This window comes from Brachyistius frenatus, unplaced genomic scaffold (genome assembly GCF_029030835.1).
Source record: "Brachyistius frenatus isolate BFR_SWC_R1_liver_20210118 unplaced genomic scaffold, ASM2903083v1 Contig_257, whole genome shotgun sequence".
Lineage (NCBI taxonomy): Eukaryota > Metazoa > Chordata > Actinopteri > Embiotocidae > Brachyistius > Brachyistius frenatus.
The window spans coordinates 286,876-304,361 of record NW_027210856.1 but is presented as its reverse complement, the minus strand read 5'-3'; the positions used below and the strand labels follow the sequence as shown (position 1 = coordinate 304,361).

General features: G+C 42.1%; 2 protein-coding genes across 3 annotated transcripts; both read right to left on the bottom strand.

Moving 5' to 3' along the window:
• Positions 1–6,524, bottom strand: LOC138634298 (kinesin-like protein KIF3B). Its single transcript, XM_069721095.1, has 8 exons — positions 4,813–6,524; positions 4,606–4,707; positions 4,188–4,310; positions 3,817–3,935; positions 2,666–2,782; positions 1,946–2,060; positions 1,242–1,420; positions 1–816 (listed from the first exon to the last, which is right to left on the bottom strand). Exons 1-8 carry the CDS (start codon positions 6,208–6,210, stop codon positions 666–668), a joined length of 2,304 nt encoding a protein of 767 aa, XP_069577196.1. The 5' UTR covers positions 6,211–6,524; the 3' UTR covers positions 1–665.
• Positions 6,525–6,714: 190 nt separating this feature from the next.
• Positions 6,715–14,250, bottom strand: hadhab (hydroxyacyl-CoA dehydrogenase trifunctional multienzyme complex subunit alpha b). Of its 2 annotated transcripts, none has more exons than XM_069721093.1 (20): positions 14,134–14,250; positions 13,323–13,364; positions 13,143–13,213; positions 12,922–13,055; positions 12,145–12,283; positions 11,946–12,065; positions 11,430–11,532; positions 11,163–11,285; positions 10,949–11,067; positions 10,541–10,597; positions 10,341–10,450; positions 9,542–9,676; positions 9,204–9,375; positions 8,954–9,040; positions 8,724–8,864; positions 8,531–8,599; positions 8,151–8,346; positions 7,952–8,066; positions 7,697–7,842; positions 6,715–7,457 (listed from the first exon to the last, which is right to left on the bottom strand). In XM_069721093.1, the coding sequence occupies exons 1-20, from the start codon at positions 14,198–14,200 to the stop codon at positions 7,312–7,314; spliced, it is 2,292 nt and encodes a 763-aa protein (XP_069577194.1). In that variant the 5' UTR covers positions 14,201–14,250; the 3' UTR covers positions 6,715–7,311. The 2 variants fall into 2 exon arrangements, with proteins under 2 accessions (XP_069577194.1, XP_069577195.1); XM_069721094.1 differs by lacking the exon at positions 14,134–14,250 and adding an exon at positions 13,928–14,054.
• Between the last annotated feature and the right edge of the window lie 3,236 nt (positions 14,251–17,486).

Here is a 17,486-nt window from a genome sequence, read left to right as displayed (position 1 = left end):
TAAGATTATTTCAGTCTGTTTATTATTATTTATTTTTTGTGTGTGTGTGTACAAGCAAATGGGCTTTTGCACAATTTCACAACTATGAAAAAAATAAGGCAGCTAATCAAAGAGAGCACTGCAAGCTTTCTTCACATTTTTTTTTTTTTTTGCTCACAATTACATTGGCAAGAGGCTGAAGCAACAATTCATCAAGCATACAGGCTAATCCCCCCCCTTCTCCCTCCTCACCATCACCATTCAATATTTTTTGGCAAAGACATGATACATTTTGAAGTAGCCTATTTAAGTGTTTACGTGTTGCTATTGGCGGAAAAAAACAACCTTAAAATAAAGGCCCGGAAATGTAGAATAAGTTTAATATACGTGAAACCTAGATGTTTTGGCCGTAGGTAGGAGAGAGTAAGCCTAGAAAAACAGGAGGGGAAAAAGTCAACCATCCCCAAATCAAACAGGGCATGATCACTTTAAAGAGTTCAACCACATTCATGGGACTGAATTTCAAATAAATGAAGGATGTTTGTCTTTTCATGTTAAGTGTTGCTTTTCAAAACGGGGATTACCCCCCCCCCTCTCCCCCATCCTGATGTCCCATGGCTAAACTGGAGTCCCTTGTGCCACAATGAACTAAGGCCAGCCCTACAGAGCAGGTGTATTGACGCAAATCAGGGGCTCGTCTGAACCGGATCTCCCGGTGGAAGATAGGTGGCAGAGGATGGTCTTCGTCTCGGATAGGAAGAGAAGCTCTGAGTTCCAGATGTCAGGTTGGTCGATGATGAGGATGATGGGACAGATGCTGCTTGTGGTGCCTGATACCTGCAGGCCAAAATATATATATATATATATTATTTACACTGTCCCATATCACAGAATGACTAAACATATCTATGTGATTTAATGAGTAAGGAAAAAAGGACTTTGGTATTTTGGGGAAAATAGGTTAACAGAAACGTATATGTGGTTTGAGTTAAAGAGAAACATGCAAAAACACATGTATAGTGATTTAAAACAGACTTTTGGCATTGTGATACAAAAAGGAAAAAAAACAGCGCTGCAGTCACCGACACCACTGATGCATACTTATAAATGTTTTTCAAAAACTACAATTGCGTGGATGAGAAAATACAATTCAAAACTATTCTTCGTATACCTTCAGTTAAGCTCAGACTTAGGTAATGCTCAGTAAAGGCTGAATTTACCACACTATGTAAAACACATATCTTTTTCTGCTGTTCTCTTACCAGGACTGTGATTTCCTGACTCGTGATGATGCAGCGCTCCTCTCTCTGATGGGAACATTCACCAGAAGGTCCTGCATCAGCCGGGGAGAAAAGGCTCTCTCCAGGTGAGCGCCGTTAAGGTTCAAGGTGAACATGGTTGGTGGAGACATGTCTAACTCCAGCAGCATGATATTCTCAGCCTGCGGGGAAAAGATGGCAGTAAAGCTGGAGTCATAAAAGCATAATCACATCCATTTTCATGTTTTTGGTCCCAAAAAAAAAAGTCTCCTTTTTTCTGAGCTGATTATTTGCATGCTGTTAACTTGCTGCACTTGTTTCACGTTAAAAAACCTTCCGTCATTTCAGGTTAACAGTATCTTAACATGTCTTGATGTGGATAAAGCGTGGAAAAGTGGGAAAGTTGTTCATTTCTTAAAAGAGAAACTCAGAGCCACACAGAAGTGAGGGCAGCACGACCACATTGCTGTAAATCATCCTGTATCTAATAGAGCAGATTGTAATCTTTGCTATTTTCTGCATTGTGACCTTCACTAGCTAAAGATGCAACAGTTAAATCTGTGAATAGTTTCCATGGCGACGAACATCTTCACATTCCTCCGTTAAAGAAGGCGGCTGTGAACATGGCGATGCAAATAAGATCTCTAATTCACCCGTTTTTCGCTGCCGTTCCTGCCAACTGGCCTCGCGAAAGTCCGAGCACTGACCTGGTATCTACACTGGGCCCCGGTAGCCGTGGCAACAGCCATCTGTGCATATTGGCTGATTGGCCTCTTGTATCCCACAGCGGAGAGTGGCCTTCTCCTGACCTGAGTGGATGTGCTGGGAAGAAGACATGGGAGAGGATGATTTAGTCAGATTCTGTTAAATACCCTTATCGTGGGCGTTTTAAGTGATATAGAAACCTCTGGAACATCTTGTGCCCCAGATGTGGTCTGCTGATCGACTCACACCAGAATAATCGCTCTTCTTCACTTTTACTCAGGCTGACAACTTTCTCAGCAAAAGAAAAATACAAAGGAGGCTGAGCTGTCTGCTCTTCTTTGCTTATGAAGATATCAAGTTCATATGAAGCGCAATACATATATTTATCTATAGCCTGTAAAGTTCGAGTCTCAGAGTTCCCGTGTGTAAGATTGGTTACTTTGGTGACTCCCAGTGGTAGCGTAGAAAACACTGAGAAAACGCTGGAAACATATGGTATTAGTGTTGTTTTAAAAATGCCAAGATCTCACACAAATTTGATCAATTCAACATCTAATCTAAATCTATACTTTTGTTAGTAATGTCATACACTTCCTCCGAATGCTGTTTCAGTGCTGGATTTCACCCAGTAATTTGCTTGTATCCTTCATACAAGTGTGGATTTTCTTCCTTTAATGTGCCACTAACAGTAATTTATGTCGATGTGCGATTGATCCACTGACCTCTCTGACGGCAGGACTGGCTGGAGCCTCCACTGATCCTCCTCGCTGTCAAAGTGCAGCCGGTTCATAATCTTATTCTTTTCCTCAGGAGGTATAAAGTTCTCAATCAACATATATCTGCAACATGCAACACAAATGTGATTCAGTGGAGGTCATCCAAAGCATTTCATCAATAACGCAAGAAAAAGAATGGGAAAAAAAAATATCTACAGAATTATACACATATATTTTTACACATTTTATTAATATTTAAGATTTAAACATTTAAAAAAGTGATATTTTCTACTATAACATTATCTCATCACGAATACTTCTGTGCTCAGCAGACAGATTTGAAAGGTTTATATGTTCTTAATACAAATATATACTATGTCACAATGCAATTCATATTATCTTTAATACAAACAAGCAGGCTTGAAGTATTTGCACTCCATCTGACCAGTTGCATCATGTGGCCAAGTGTTGTGTGTGCCTCAACGGGATTCTTTACATTTTAATTTGTGGTATATGAAGCACTCACCTTAAATCACTAATGTAATAAAGAATGCAGAAATGTATTTAGCTATTTTAGTAAATTTGTGAGAAGAAGCAAGTGGGAAAAATAAATATCTGTTCAAAACACATGCAAGACGCCTTTGTAGTTTATTAGTTGGTTTATTGGCTTCTCTAATATTTTTTAAATTTGCACTGAGTGCACTTTAGATATATTAGATATTTATTTCGGTTAGATTTTGATAGTATTTTTTTTTTCTAGTTCAATTTGGTTAGTTATTTAAGTTTTTGGTTAACTAGTGTTGTATTTTGTGCGGTTCAGTTTTGTAAATTGTGTAACAGTATGGGTACCTGAGGTTATTTAGGTAGGTAGGCAGGTGTAGGACCAGCATGCACTTGGTTAGGGATATGTTTTTTTTTGTTTAAAAAAAAAAAAAAAAGTTTTCAACAGAGAATGAGCTGCAACAGGAAACATGATTCCTTTGCTGTTCTGTTTGCTTCGCTTGTTTGGGATACATAAGTCTGATTTCGTATGTACAGTGGATTCTATTGCCGCGTGTGAACTACATCCCCCATGGTGCATCAGTGGCCCCCTTTTGACTTAAGACAAACAGCCAAATGCAGCAGACAATAAAAAAAATGATCTGTGTACTACTAACTTGTACTTGAGCTCTCTGGTGAGTTCGTGCTGTGTCTGTTCCAGCTCCTGTCTGGTTGTGACGTGTTCATCGATGATGTCTCTCATCTCTCCCTTCAGCAGCTGTAGTTTGGCGTACAACTGGGCACGACGCACGGAACAAATGCACGTTTCATTTATTGTTGGACTACAAAATGTTAACGTGAGAACAGCACTGATGATTTAAATCGAAATATGACGGCGTAACTGAAAATGAAGTCAGCAGAAAAAGAAAAAAAAAGAAGAAGAAGAAAGCAGTCGATCCAGAAGGAACCAGGTCAAATATGATTATATGTTAACTGATTGCTTTAGCGGTAGCAGCGCCGGGACCCATTACTGGGTGAGTCATCTTACCCTCTTCAGCTTCTTTGTCTTGTGTTCCACCTCCTGCTGCAGGGAAGAGAACGTCTCCTTCATTTCCACGGCCTCCTCATCCTGCAGCATCATCTGCTGCTGGATCTCTCGCTCTCGTCTTATCTGAAACGTCAACAACACGTCCTCAACAGTTAAAAGTCACTTTCAAAACGTCTTTCAGGGAAAGTTCTTTGCGTGGTCGAGTTTTAACCCGCATTTGTGGATGCAGGGATGAGTCTGTGTTTACAGACACTGGTTTTCAGAAGTGTTCCTGAGCCCATGCAGTGATTTCCACTACAGAATCCCACATTTATTTCAACATGAGCAGAAAAGTAACACAAAAGCAGGTTTTAACAGTAGTCATGTTGCAAAAAAAAAAAAAAAAAAAATTCCAGTTTTTTTTTTTAATATTAATCACCTGCTCGGCAATTTCTTGCCTCTTCAGCTCCAGCATCTTTTGTTGCTCATTGGTGTGATCAATTATAGTCTTTCCCCCGACGAGCAGTTTGCTCTCCATCGCCTGTGAACAAAGAAACATAATAAATTATTTATGCAAATTTCTTTTGTTCCAGCTGAGTCTCAGTAATCAGACCCTGTATGGATTATATCTTCATTAACACAGTACCTTATATTTCTCAATGATCTTCTCCACTGCATCCTGATCCCACTGCATATCCTCCACGCTTTTCCTGTTCTCATTCAGGTGCTTCAACTTCTCACCACCTGGCTGGAACGTCAGAGCCTCCGGGACGCCACCTCCGTCCTTCATGTACTGTTTCACATCTTGTTCCTCCTCAACAGTCTTCCACACATCTGCGTCCCTCTCTCTGAGGAAGTCCTCCTCCATACCAGCCATGCTTCGACTCAGTCTTTTGCTGTTCCTCCTCCTGCGCCTCTCCTTTGCGAGCATCCCTCGCTCCTCCAGCTGAGCTTTCAGGCGTGCGATCTCCCCCTGGAACTCCCTCAGCAGGGCATCTTTGGGGTCCTCGTTGATCCGAGGTTTGTTCTTTATGTTCTTGGCCCTGCTGGCATACCTCAGCGTGGCAAGGGATTCGTCGAAGTTCTTGTGCGAGGGCCCCACCGTTGCTATCATGACGGTCTTTGCGTTGCCTCCCAGAGAGTCCTGGAGCAGGCGGGTGAGTTTGGAGTCTCTGTACGGGACGTGGGTGCTCTTCCCGTCCACCAGAGCCGAGATGACGTTCCCCAGCGCCGACAGGGACAGGTTGATTTTGGCGGCCTCCTTCAGACGCTTCCCCTTGGCGCCCGTCTTGCTCTGGCGCTCGCTGCCGGCCAGGTCGACCATGTTCAGCTTCCCAACTCGGATGTGGTCCTCGCCGTCCGGCCCGACCTCACTGCACTCCACAGTGATGACAAAGATCGCGTGAGAACGAGAGCTGCGTTCGTTCATGTTGGTAAAGCCCACAGAGCGGGACTGGTTGCCAATGTTCATCACATGTTCAATCTCCGTGGCGTTTTTAGTCACCACGGAGGACAGGTCTTTCACATAAACACCAAAATCTGGACTTTCTTTAAGTTCCAGTTTCCTGTTGTTGTCTTTGCACAGAAGATCTCTGACTTCCTCCTGGTAGATCTCCAGGTAGGATGACCTCACCAGGTACTTCTGATTCTGAGTTCTGGATATTTGCGTGAAAATGTGCTCAAACGAGTTCGGTATCACCCCTCTCCTCTCCGGGTCGTTTGACACCCCTTGCATGGTGTGTGTTTTACCTGTGCCGGTCTGTCCGTAGGCGAATATGGTCCCGTTGAAGCCGTGGAGCACGGACTCCACCAGAGGTCTCACCGCGTCCTCGTAGATGTCCCTTTGTTTTGAAGTCCAGCCGTACACGGAATCAAAGGTGAACACTTTCAGCGGCTCATCAGGTGGTGCCTTCGGGTTCCGGATGGTGATCTGCCCCAGTTTGTCATCGAGCACCAAAATGTTTTCACACGTCTCCTCTCTCCTGCCTAATGGCCGGCAGCGGACCACCACCCTGATCGCCTCGCAGTTTTTGCTTTTAGACATTTTGTTGTGGTTGGTTAAACTACCCTCAGCGCGTTAAAAAACAAAAAAAAAAAAAAAACATCATCTCGGGGCGGTGTCCACAGTTTTCTCCTCTCCCGTGCAGGTGCGACAGCTTCAATTTCATGTGGTGGAAGAAGCAGGAGCAAAAGACAGACACGCCTCATGTGAGCCGCCAATTTGCCTTCTTCATCCCGATGACCGCAGCGTCTCCTCCGCCCTGAGCATCTTTTCAGAGAGGAAGCGATGTCACAAGATATTAAAGGATGCTGATCAGGGTAAAAAAAAAAAAAAAAAAAACCAGCCCGACCCAGCCCACACAGCGTCCCCCGCTGTACACACCCTGCTCTGCGGACAATGGAAATCAAACATGTGACCTGCGCAACGAATTAGATTGGAGCAAACCTCCTCGCGGTATACGGATGTGGTCCAATTCTGTAAACATGATAAATTACACCCCCCTCCCCCTCCCACAAACACGCACCCCTCTATGAAAAAAAACCCAGGTTTGATTCAATAATAAAATTTTTATTCAAGCTTCACATTTACATCATTGACCAAACCAACCGGGAAAGTCCTCAATGTACAAAAAAGAAAAGAAAAAGAAAGACACTCGTTGAAACCTATTTGTATACATTCTTAAATTATTAAGAATTAATTTTGCCAGATGGAAGTTTAATTCTTTTGCATCTACGCCTTCTTTACATATGCACTGTGTAAATAATTAGCCTCCATATGCCCCTCAGTCTATACATCCAATCAATCGTTTTTAAGTAGAAAAAAAAAACCCTATCCATTTTTGCTGATGTTAATCTCTCAGTTGGCAGTTTATTAGGTACACCTGGCTGAAACTAATGCAATTTGATTTTCTTTAATTTCACGCTTTTGCAAAATCATCATACAGTCGAACTAACACCTCTAAAATAGTGTCAACAGATAGTATGATTTATTACAGACGGCGTCATTTTAAGCTAGGTGCGCCCGACAAACTGTCAATAAAGTGTACGTTCAATCTTTGCCCCCACACGAGATAAATGTTAGGCACATTATAGTGGCAGACTGCAGTTTGATAATAATGTTCTACTGGCACACATGGTGAGTCGGTCACTTGTGAAATTTCTTGCTGGAATCTTTTGCGTGATCCAGCAGGAGTTGGCATGGAGTGAACTGATTCCCGTAGACGGCTTCGAACCGCCTCATCTTTTCCACCAGGTTGTCAGCGCCGAAGCTGTCCACGAAACGGAAAGGACCTGGAAACGGAAAGATGTTATGTCAAGAGATGTTAGCAAAAGAAAACTATTCCGCAAACACCGGTTTAACAGACCTATAGATGACATTAGCTGAACAGTTTTCAAATATTTTGTTCTCTGTTAAAATAAAAAAGAACAGAGGGAGACACTTAGACAAGATTATACTCTTTCTATTGATAGAGGAAACAAGCACTGAGCACAAGCAGATCAGATGACCATGTTGCAAGCTGAACTCTGACCTCCGAGGAAGGGGGGGAATCCCAGCCCAAACACAGCCCCGATGTCTCCTTCCAGAGGGTTGTTCAGAATTCCCTCTTGCAAACACAACACGGCCTCGTTGACGAATCGCGAAACGAGCCGGTACTGCACGTCGGAGTCCGATGAACTGTGAAAAGATTCACAAATAAGAAATGAGTATTTACACCAGCGGGTTGCTGGTGTTTGGTATGTGTCACTTTAACTGCTGCTCCGTTAATCGTCGGGTGTCGACTTACACAGCGGGATTTGCTGTCATCTTAAATTTCTCAAGGATGTCTCCGATATCGGGGTTGACCTCTTTGACTTTTGTTCCTGGCTGGTAGACGTAGCATCCCTTTCCTGATTTGCGGCCTTCGCAAACAAAAAGCAAGACGTCTTAATAGACGATCGTCAAATAAGTATGTCGTTTTATTAAAACTGGGCACCGGCCCCTACCCTTAAATCCCAGGTCCACCATGGTCTTCAGAACCTCCACGTTCCCACCACCGAAGCGGGAGCCGAAAGCTTTGCCGAGATCCTCGGCCACGTGGGCCGCTACGTCGATACCGACTTCATCAGCCAGCGTGGCCAAGCCCACAGGGAACCCAAAGCCTGTGGTGAGTGCATCCAGCTTCTTGGGGTCAACCGCTTCCTGTATGTGTACAAGGATAAATTAGTAACATCTATCCTGAAATCATAAACGCCATCGCAATCCCTCTTAAATCTTCCTCTCTCTCTCTCTCCTACATGAGACAGTATTTAAAATAAATACGGGTCTTACTACAACAATGCTGGATTTAAAAAAAAAAATTTTTTTTTGCAGAAATACGACAAACCTGAAGTAGTCGTACTGCTTCAGCCAACATGGGAGCCAGACACCTTGTCGTATAAAATCCGGGTCCATCCTGCAAAAAGAAAATGGAGTAAAAATGATATTACAGTGCATCATTTTGTGTGTTATTGAGGCTGCTGCAGATTCACCTCATATTTATTAACCAATACCAACTCAAAGAAAGAAATGAAACGCACCCCAACGACTATGATGAGTTTGCCTTGCTTCAGGCCGACTGCCACAGCCGAGGCCGTCGTGTCCTTTGACGTCTGATCAGTGGTTATAATCTCGAGCAGCTGCATCTTGTCCACCGGAGAGAAGTAGTGCATTCCAATCACCTGAGGATGCAGGGACAAATATTCAGCATTGTTGCTTTGAATTAAGCAGAAATGTGTACTTTTATACGGCAATGTTCGCAAGTACAAACCTTGTCTGGCCTCTTGCTGGCAGCAGCAATGTCCTTGATGGGCAGAGCAGATGTGTTGCTGGCAAATATGCAGTGAGGGGAGACCACCTGCAGACAAATGTTCGAAAGATGGCAGCTCAAAGTCACACCGTAACTTCCTCACGACAATGTTTTGCCGCAGTTGTAAATACCACGGACTGATATTTACAACAAAACGAGTGCAATTTCTCCATTAAAAAAAAATAAAAATATATATTTCAGTCCTACTTACAGCCTCCACTTCTTTCAGAACTGCATGCTTGATGTTTATGTCTTCAAACACGGCTTCGATAACCATGTCGGCCTTCTCGAAGCCCCTGTAATCCACCTGGCCCGACAAACCTGACAGAATGGAGTCTCTCTGAAACGACGTGATGTTCTTCTTTTTGGTCTTGTCGTTGAGCCTTGTTCAAAATCAAAATTAAAACGATTCACCGACATGGCAGCACAAATTTACAGCTACTTTCAAACAGCATATTTTACAAGCGTTTGGAAAGATTAATCGTAGTTTAACCTGCTGTAAAACAAAACAACTGCTATTTAAATGCCCGATATTAAAAGTCCACCCACCCTTTGTAGACCTGCTGCTCTCCTCTGCCCAGTCCAGCCAGAGTGGTGTCCTTCAGGATTGTGTGCACACCTTTGTCCACAGTCACCTGGGCGACACCTGCGCCCATCAGACCTGCTCCCAAGATGGCAAGAGTCCTAGTCGTTGACAATGGAGACAGAAAGATGATCTAACACTAAAAATGCGAAAGAAAACAGGAGATGATATGAAGCTCCATCCTCTAATATACTTTATTTAGACCAAAGCAAAGAGTCTTGGTAATCTCCAGGTTGACTTCAGTGTCCAGGTGTCAACAACAGTATCAGACGTTGTTTTGTCATCAGAAGGATTTAACAATGACAATGTCAAATCTAAAATACAGGTTGAACATGTGGGAACGGGCGCGGACCCCGAGTTACTGATGAAATTATTGGAACGGCCTTTAACCAATCAGCTTGTCCGCCATATGACATGATGTTATGTGCTGAACGTCACTAAACTGTAAACAATCAAGAGACCCTCCCTTTACGTCAACAGAGGCCACGTCGGTAAATAACGGGTGCGGACAATAACCTGGCGTTGCTACAACTGTTTGTATCGCTTCATCTCCCTCTACCAGCCTCACCGTTGTCTAGAAACCAAAGCATCGCTTAAACGTCATCACACTCAGCCACCGGCCGCCGATTGGTCGGCGCTTTAGAGCGGCTGAGCGAACCTTCATACGAACAGGAAGCTTTGAGCGAAAGGGCCGCAGAGACGGACGCGCTAGTTTTTCCAACATCGCGCAAAAGCGCCGCACGTGAAAGTCCTACACGCACTCACTTCACGTCTCTTGTGGGTGTTCCAAAGCGATTCTTCTTGCAGGCAACCTGACCTTGGTACAGACCAATCAGGGCTGCCGATTCGGAGGTTTTTGCCAGGTGACCAAAATTCTGTAACAAACGTGGACATTGCTCACAACCACGAGTCACGAGTGGAATTATTTTTAAACGAACCAGTGATTATAGGCCAACAAGCCTCACCTGAGACTCAGCCAGGTATCCAGCAGTAGGCCCTTGTTCAACTCCCGTCTTCACACACTGACAGAAGAAAGCAATAATAAAGATATTAGTCTGCACTCTGCAAAAGATTCCCCAAACCAACTATTTACATTTGGCATGCTGTGGCCAGCGAACATTTGCTATTTTACTTTATATTAACCGATGAATGACGTAGTCCTTACATTTTTGTCAATTAAATAGTCTTTTACTACAATTGACTCACATCTTAAAAGTTTCTACCAACAGAGAGCTGAAGTCAAGCTCGAACTTCCTGGTTTTGTTCCATTGGCTCGCCTCAACGTGATTTTATGACTTTGGCTCTCTACATTAATTATATTTTTTTGAATACACTTGTTGAAGGTTTTTGATTCAAAAGGAGCTTTTACTTACATCGATGATTTTCAGAGGCGCTGGATAAAGTCCTTTACTCATCTTCATAACTTTACCTTGGACCGTTTTGTAAATTTGTTTCCGTACGAGCTCGAAGCCCATAATGTAGTCTTGAATTTCTAAAGAAAGAACATTAATTTTTGTCCTCAGGATGAAACAAACTCAAGAGACTATAGAATCACACGCGCGCTGAATAAATGCAATAGAAACTCACTCTGCATGGTATTTTTGTCTTTGTGAAGAGAAATCTTCTTATTGGCGATCCCTCTGGCACATTCGATGGCAATTTCCTCAAGGTAGTCTATTGTTCTCTCCTCTGGACTCTTTAGCCCGGGTCCTGTAACACGAGCGGAAAAAATATCATACAGCGATTGAAGTGCACAGATTACAGCTTCTACATGTGGCGACACTTTAAACTACCCATTTGAAGCAGTTCAATGTTTTTCCATTGTGCGTGACTGAAGATAACTTTTTTGTTTACCTAGAGGGTCTACGAGCCGGTCGACGAGACCCATCTTCTTGGCTTTATCTGCTCTGATATTTCTTCCGGTTAGCATCATGTCGAAGGCACTGGGTAGACCAAGCTGCAGGGAATATAAGTGGTTAATTTTCATTACTTAAAGTGCATTTTTCTGTATATTAGTCCATAAAACAGATGCACAAATGCCCATTTCTTTTTAGAGGTTACCAATGTAGTTAGTCATAATCTGGTGCTTTGAAGGTTGTGGTTGTTGAAAACTAGATATGACGGTCAGTCAATCTGTCTGTTGGTTTGCCGGGTCGCAAAGCTGCACGTAAACATCTTAAACCAATTTTGAGCATTTACCAGCTTATTTTCCATTACAGCCTCATCCTGCTGCCAAATACCGCGGTGTGTTCTAACTATTAGAGGATGCCGTCACATGCTGCGGTTTAGTTTTTGTAGCCAATTAAGAATAAATTAAATCAAACGGAGGCAAACCAGGGAAAATCAAGGGGATATAATTCCAGTACAAACCATCTTGGGGAGTCTCTGCGTACCACCAGCTCCAGGTAGAAGACCCAGCATCACTTCAGGAGTACCCAGAACTGTTTTCTTGGATTTGGTTGCAACTCTGTACTGGCAGGCAATTGCAAACTGAAATACAAAAAAAGCTCATTAGAGATCACAATATCGTCAATCATATAGTTGGCTGCTGAAAGAACTTTTGATTTACCTCCAAGCCGCCTCCTAAACAAGAGCCATTGATGGCGGCGACAATCGGCTTTGGAGACTTTTCAATTTTCGCAAACATCTTCTGTCCTTCCTGAGAAAGTGCTGTGACCTCTTCTGCATTGTTGCAGGCCTGGATCATACTGCATCAGGCGTAGAGCGTTATGAAAAGCCATTAAATGCAATGGAACATCTTAATCGTTCGGATTGTTTGAAGTCGGGTTGTATGGAGGCAAGTTTTCCAAAGTCGGTGGATTTCCTCCAGAAGTTGGGGGTTGACATGAACCCTGTTTGGAGAAGCAGGCAGCTGTGCCGTAACGGAGAAGCAAACACACTAAACGATTGACGCTGCGGTCGACCAGAAATTCCTGTTGTCTGCCAGGTAAAATGACTGTTTTTGTCAAAGGAGTTTGTAAAAGGCTTTAAAGAGAGCATAGATGGACATAAAGACCTCGTGCTGCAAAGGTTTGTCCGAAAGCAAAGTAAAGAGGTGAAAATATCCTAAATATAGCACATGCACAAACTGACACGGATTTTTTTTTTTTAGGTGACCAAAAATACACAGCAGTACTTTGCTTAGCTTCTGTGAACCTGCAGCTGCCGGCTTCTCTAAACTGGGGATGCTCACCTTTCATCTACTGCACTGACTATATATATGTACCTCAAACAACCCCTGTTCAAATAATCCAAACTATCCCTTTAACGCTATGCATTGACAATCCTAATTTGTGTTGCTTCGGCGACAACGTTTTAATTCGGGGGATTTAAGGAGGTTCCTTACTTAATATCAGCTCCCGCAATGAAGCATCCAGGCTTTGAGGAGATGAGGACAGCACTGTGGACGGCATCGTCGGCCCACACTTCGCTCATGACTTCTGACATCTCGTTTTGCATTTGGATTGACAGCGTGTTCACCTGGAAAGGAGACGTGACTATTACAGCCGGCTCGCATTTCACTCACAAGTCTAAAAACCCTCTGCATTCATGTTAACAGGCGCCCACCTTGGAGGCTGGGTCGTTGATCCGTATAACAGCAACATCGCCCTTAACTTCATAGTTCACATGTGTTCGAGCTAAAAAAAAATAAAAAAAAAAATAGAGAGATAAGAAAGTGTAATTACGTCAGCAGACCTGTATTGATCACATATTCTGCATAAATATGCGGTGAATTTTTGAAGTTACCCATCACGGCCGGAGCTACCGAGAAAGTGCGGTAAGTGCTGCCTGTGAGAGGGAAGACGAAAGACACGATATTAAAAGTCATATCCAATGAATTATAAGTCATCCAAGCATGTCGCCCGGCTGCTTTATTCTTAAAAAAAACAAAACAACAACAACAACAACATCATAACAGGCCCTAAAAGTTGCAGCACCTAAAACAAATGTCCTCGCAGAACAGACATACGATATGAATACGAGGCGGTCATGTGAAGATTGGGATGACCTCGGCCGTGCTGTGCAATCAAGTGGAAAACGACCTTTCACCTACATCCTCCGCCCGGCAGTGAGACAGAAACAGCGGGCAGCACAACGGCCGAATGAATAAACGGTCACAAAATCGTCTAAAGTGTCCCAACTGGGGCGTCTTTGAGTTCAAAAAAAAAAAAAAAAGCGTCAGCAAACAGTCGTATTTCAAACTTTAATGTCAAAGCCGAGCCCCCCCTTTGACTTCAGTGATTCCGTAGCCGCAAGCTAGCTAGCACAAGTACGGAGTTTAAACTCCCAAGTTTTCTCGCCATATATATATATATATTAAAAAAAAAAAAAAAAAAAAAAATTGCACTCACAGGAGAGATTCTAGTTCAAGTTTCACTGATGTATATCTTCGCTGAGCAAACAAACCGACAACACGCTTTCTGCAGAACATTACTCGGGAGCTAACAGCTGCTCTGACAAAGCTAATCGTCCGCACAGGACACGGGAGTTTTCGTTTCTTCGCGCCAGGTTTTCCTTCAGTTTTAATATCAAACGTTGTGAACGAGCGGCTTTATACCCGCGAGCAGAGCATATCTCCGTGCTGTCAGTCTGGAAAGAACACCGAGGGCTCGGACACCAGCCATCTTGGGAGCCGAGGTCAGTCAGCGGTGGTGTGAAAGTGAAGCTAACTGGCTCGCTTGTCAGTGGCGCTTCGGAAAGCCAGAAGGAAAGATTGCCAACTTCTGCCTACTTCCTGAAAACGATCAATCGGAAAATACGCTGATTGGCTGTCGTCGAAAAGCTCCCGCATACGATTGGTCAACGATCAAATAACTCGCAGCTCATTGGACGTTTAAGGACGATAAAGCTCCTCCTACTTGAAGTCTGACAGAAACCAAACATGTGAACGCCGACGACTGGAAATCCCGTCGTTTTCAGATTAAACTCTGTCATTCATTGAAATATAAAACATTTTTCAGACTACTTTAAGATGTTGTAGTCGTTACAATTGTGTGTGTTGCACAAATACAAAAAAAAAGACCACTGAATGAATGCAATAGCACCATGCTGCCACAAGGCGGAGACACAGTTCAGTTTGTTTGACTGAAGGCTGAGACTCTAGTAACACCCATGTAAAGACCATTAGGGAATAAGGACAAAGAATAAAACCTGACATCAGCAAATTCTCTACCATAACCCAGAGATTCAGAGAAGAGAACATGTAAACATTTCTTCTGTTATCGTGTTGAAAGTTCACAGTACTACTGTATACACAGATGTTTCAGGACATCATTTTGCCAATATAAAGGAGACTGGGGGAAAGTCCATCAGTGTTTGTACGGTGCTACAAGTAGAGTTTTGTTACTGAGGCGAAAGTTTGGTTTTGCAAGAAGATCCAAAGCTTTTGTGAATGTAGTTTGAAAATTGGGTTTTGTGCTTACAGTTTTGAGAAAAGGATGGGATGTTTCAGGAAATGTGTCTTAGCGATTGTGAAAAACTGTAAACAGCCTTTAGATTTTAGAGCCATGGTGATAGTTTCCTTTAACTTTATCAAATCCGACTGCATTTAGACATTGAGATTTGAGTTTTGGTATTGTACGAGTAAAGTAGATGCAATAACTGCAACTCATCGAATACCTGTGTAAGTTTTTAAAAGGTTAAATAGCCTAATCCTCTGCCTGCCTTTTGAAACTATAGATTTTGACAGCAAAACGTTCCCATCACAACAAACAAACAAAAAATAAACAGCAAACAATACATCATTGTTGTTTTTATTGTGTTCATAAAAATGTGTCTTTTGTTTTAGTTATTCCCACTGCAAGCTGTTTTCAAACCATCAACAGATATGCACATCTCTGCAACCAGTACTTCCATGGCCCTTAAATATTTATGTTTTCATTTATGTAACACGAAGGCTGCATATTTATGTTCCGTTGTCGGAGACAAATTTTGGCTTCGACCCCCTTGAATTTAAATTACTCTGTACGGATTTATTAAATATAATAATTAATATGGACTATTCCAGTAGTAGGAGTAGCGTTGATCACAGCACAATAGCGACACCCCGTGTACAATGAGCTCAACTACATTATATCAACATTTTCCTGGAAAGGACAGTTGATCAGACGCATCCAGTGATGGAACAGCACCATTTCTGAGGAAAGTATTGCTTTGCAACCAAAGCATTTATTAACAGGAGCGAGACGGATTGTTTTTTAAAAATCGTTTTTTTTTTTCCCCCTCATATTTCTTGTTTCCTCTTTGCCTTTTTATTTGAATATATGTACTGGTTAAGGTTGTATCTACACCTCCTTCTTTTTATAGCAACAACTGCGTATTTCAGCTATATAGAAGTCTGTATAAAAACTGCTGCATAATTAAGGGTTATGTGATTGAAGGGTTTAACATTTGTGCTAGCCAGGTCCATCATAACTGTAATTATTTTCGTTTCGTTGTATAATAAACGCTGAAATGGAAAACACGTCCCTAACAAGCTAATTACAGACCTTCAACCAAAGACTGTACGGTGTGAACTAAGCTGTAAGAGCGCTAGATAGCTTCTCCACTTTGTCAGATCATTTTTGGAGTCGTGTTAGTAAAGTTTAAATGGAAAAACATCCATTAACCACGCAAATGCAGCGTTAGAGTTTAGGAACTTTAAGTGGGCGTCACATCATAATCCAAAATATGAATGTTTACGCCCCCTGTTGGTGACAACCTGCAACTGCTTCTGGATTAGCGTCATGCCAGAAAGAAATTTGCTTTACGCAAAATTTCTGGATAAATAATTCCAAATAAAAGCGAAATGAATGTAGTTACGCACCGTGAGCGCTAGAGGTCAGTGTATGCTCATGATTGTCCATAATGGTGATGAAACTGTCACTGCAGTGTCTTTAAATATGAAAAGAAATGAATCAAGAAATAAACTAAAAAGTCAACTATGCATAATATACATTAATAATTAATGTATTGGTACTCTAAGGATCTCAATATCCCCTTCACCACTGGACACATCAAGGTAAAGATAACATAGTTTAACAGCCCTGCGCTAAATTCTCCCTTCATGAAGTTCACAATGTTCAGTTTTTGTCTAATCAATTGTAGACAGATGTGTTAGAATTTTGGAGAAGGCAGTTTGCGGCACTGAGGAACTGTTTTTGACTCAACAAACAGGAACTGATCACTTTCCTGATATGCCATCTTTGTTGCTCAATGACTTTCTTTTACACCACTTTCGCTGTGGCCAAGCAAAAGGATCTCCGGTGATTTCAGATTATGAAAAGCATTTTATAAAAACCACTGCATTTTGTATTTAGACGTGTATTTCGGGTAGTAGTAATGAGGTAATGAAGTATCAAGGTCCTAAAGTAAAAGTAGCAAGGATTATGTAAGGGCTTTATCATAGTAAAGCCTGATATGCATCATGTTCTGTTTGACGATAAAATATTTATGTTTGTGAAATTTTACCTGGTGACTACTGTATACCTTAGTGATAATCAGTATGATGATTTCTAAATTAAAATAAAAAATGGACTCCTTGATTGTAAAGCACAAGTTCCACAAAATTGTACTTAAATCTTACTTGAATAACCGACTTTCAATCAGTGTTTTAAGACTAGTTGAAATACTATTATTCAGCTTTCATCGCAAAGAAATCAAATCCCCCAGAGGAAATTGTGTCATATTTACTCATCTATTGTGAGTTTACAGTGTCTTTTTATGTACAGTTTCTTGGACCTACATTTTTTACATTCTGACCTTTGACATAAGAGTGTACTAGGGACATGGGAAGGCAGCACCAGTTTTCTAAAAAAAAAAAAAAAAAAAAAAAAAAAAAAAAAAAAAAGGCGGGATTACGTGTCGCTGCCACGAAACGAACCAATCAGAGGTCAGATTTCCACATAGCAACCCCAATCCGTGAAGAGGGAC

Excerpts from the sequence above, each read along its gene's own strand:
- hadhab (XM_069721093.1), bottom strand. The coding sequence starts at position 14,200 with ATGGCTGGTGTCCGAGCCCTCGGTGTTCTTTCCAGACTGACAGCACGG. Across the intron at positions 11,286-11,429 it reads CCGGCTCGTAGACCCTCTAG|GACCCGGGCTAAAGAGTCCA; the intron begins GTAAACAAAAAA and ends CTCGTGTTACAG. Across the intron at positions 7,843-7,951 it reads ATGACAGCAAATCCCGCTGT|TTCATCGGACTCCGACGTGC; the intron begins GTAAGTCGACAC and ends ATCTTTTCACAG.
- LOC138634298 (XM_069721095.1), bottom strand. The coding sequence starts at position 6,210 with ATGTCTAAAAGCAAAAACTGCGAGGCGATCAGGGTGGTGGTCCGCTGC. Across the intron at positions 2,783-3,816 it reads ACCAGAGAGCTCAAGTACAA|ATATATGTTGATTGAGAACT; the intron begins GTTAGTAGTACA and ends TGCATGTTGCAG. Across the intron at positions 817-1,241 it reads GTCAGGAAATCACAGTCCTG|GTATCAGGCACCACAAGCAG; the intron begins GTAAGAGAACAG and ends TTTGGCCTGCAG.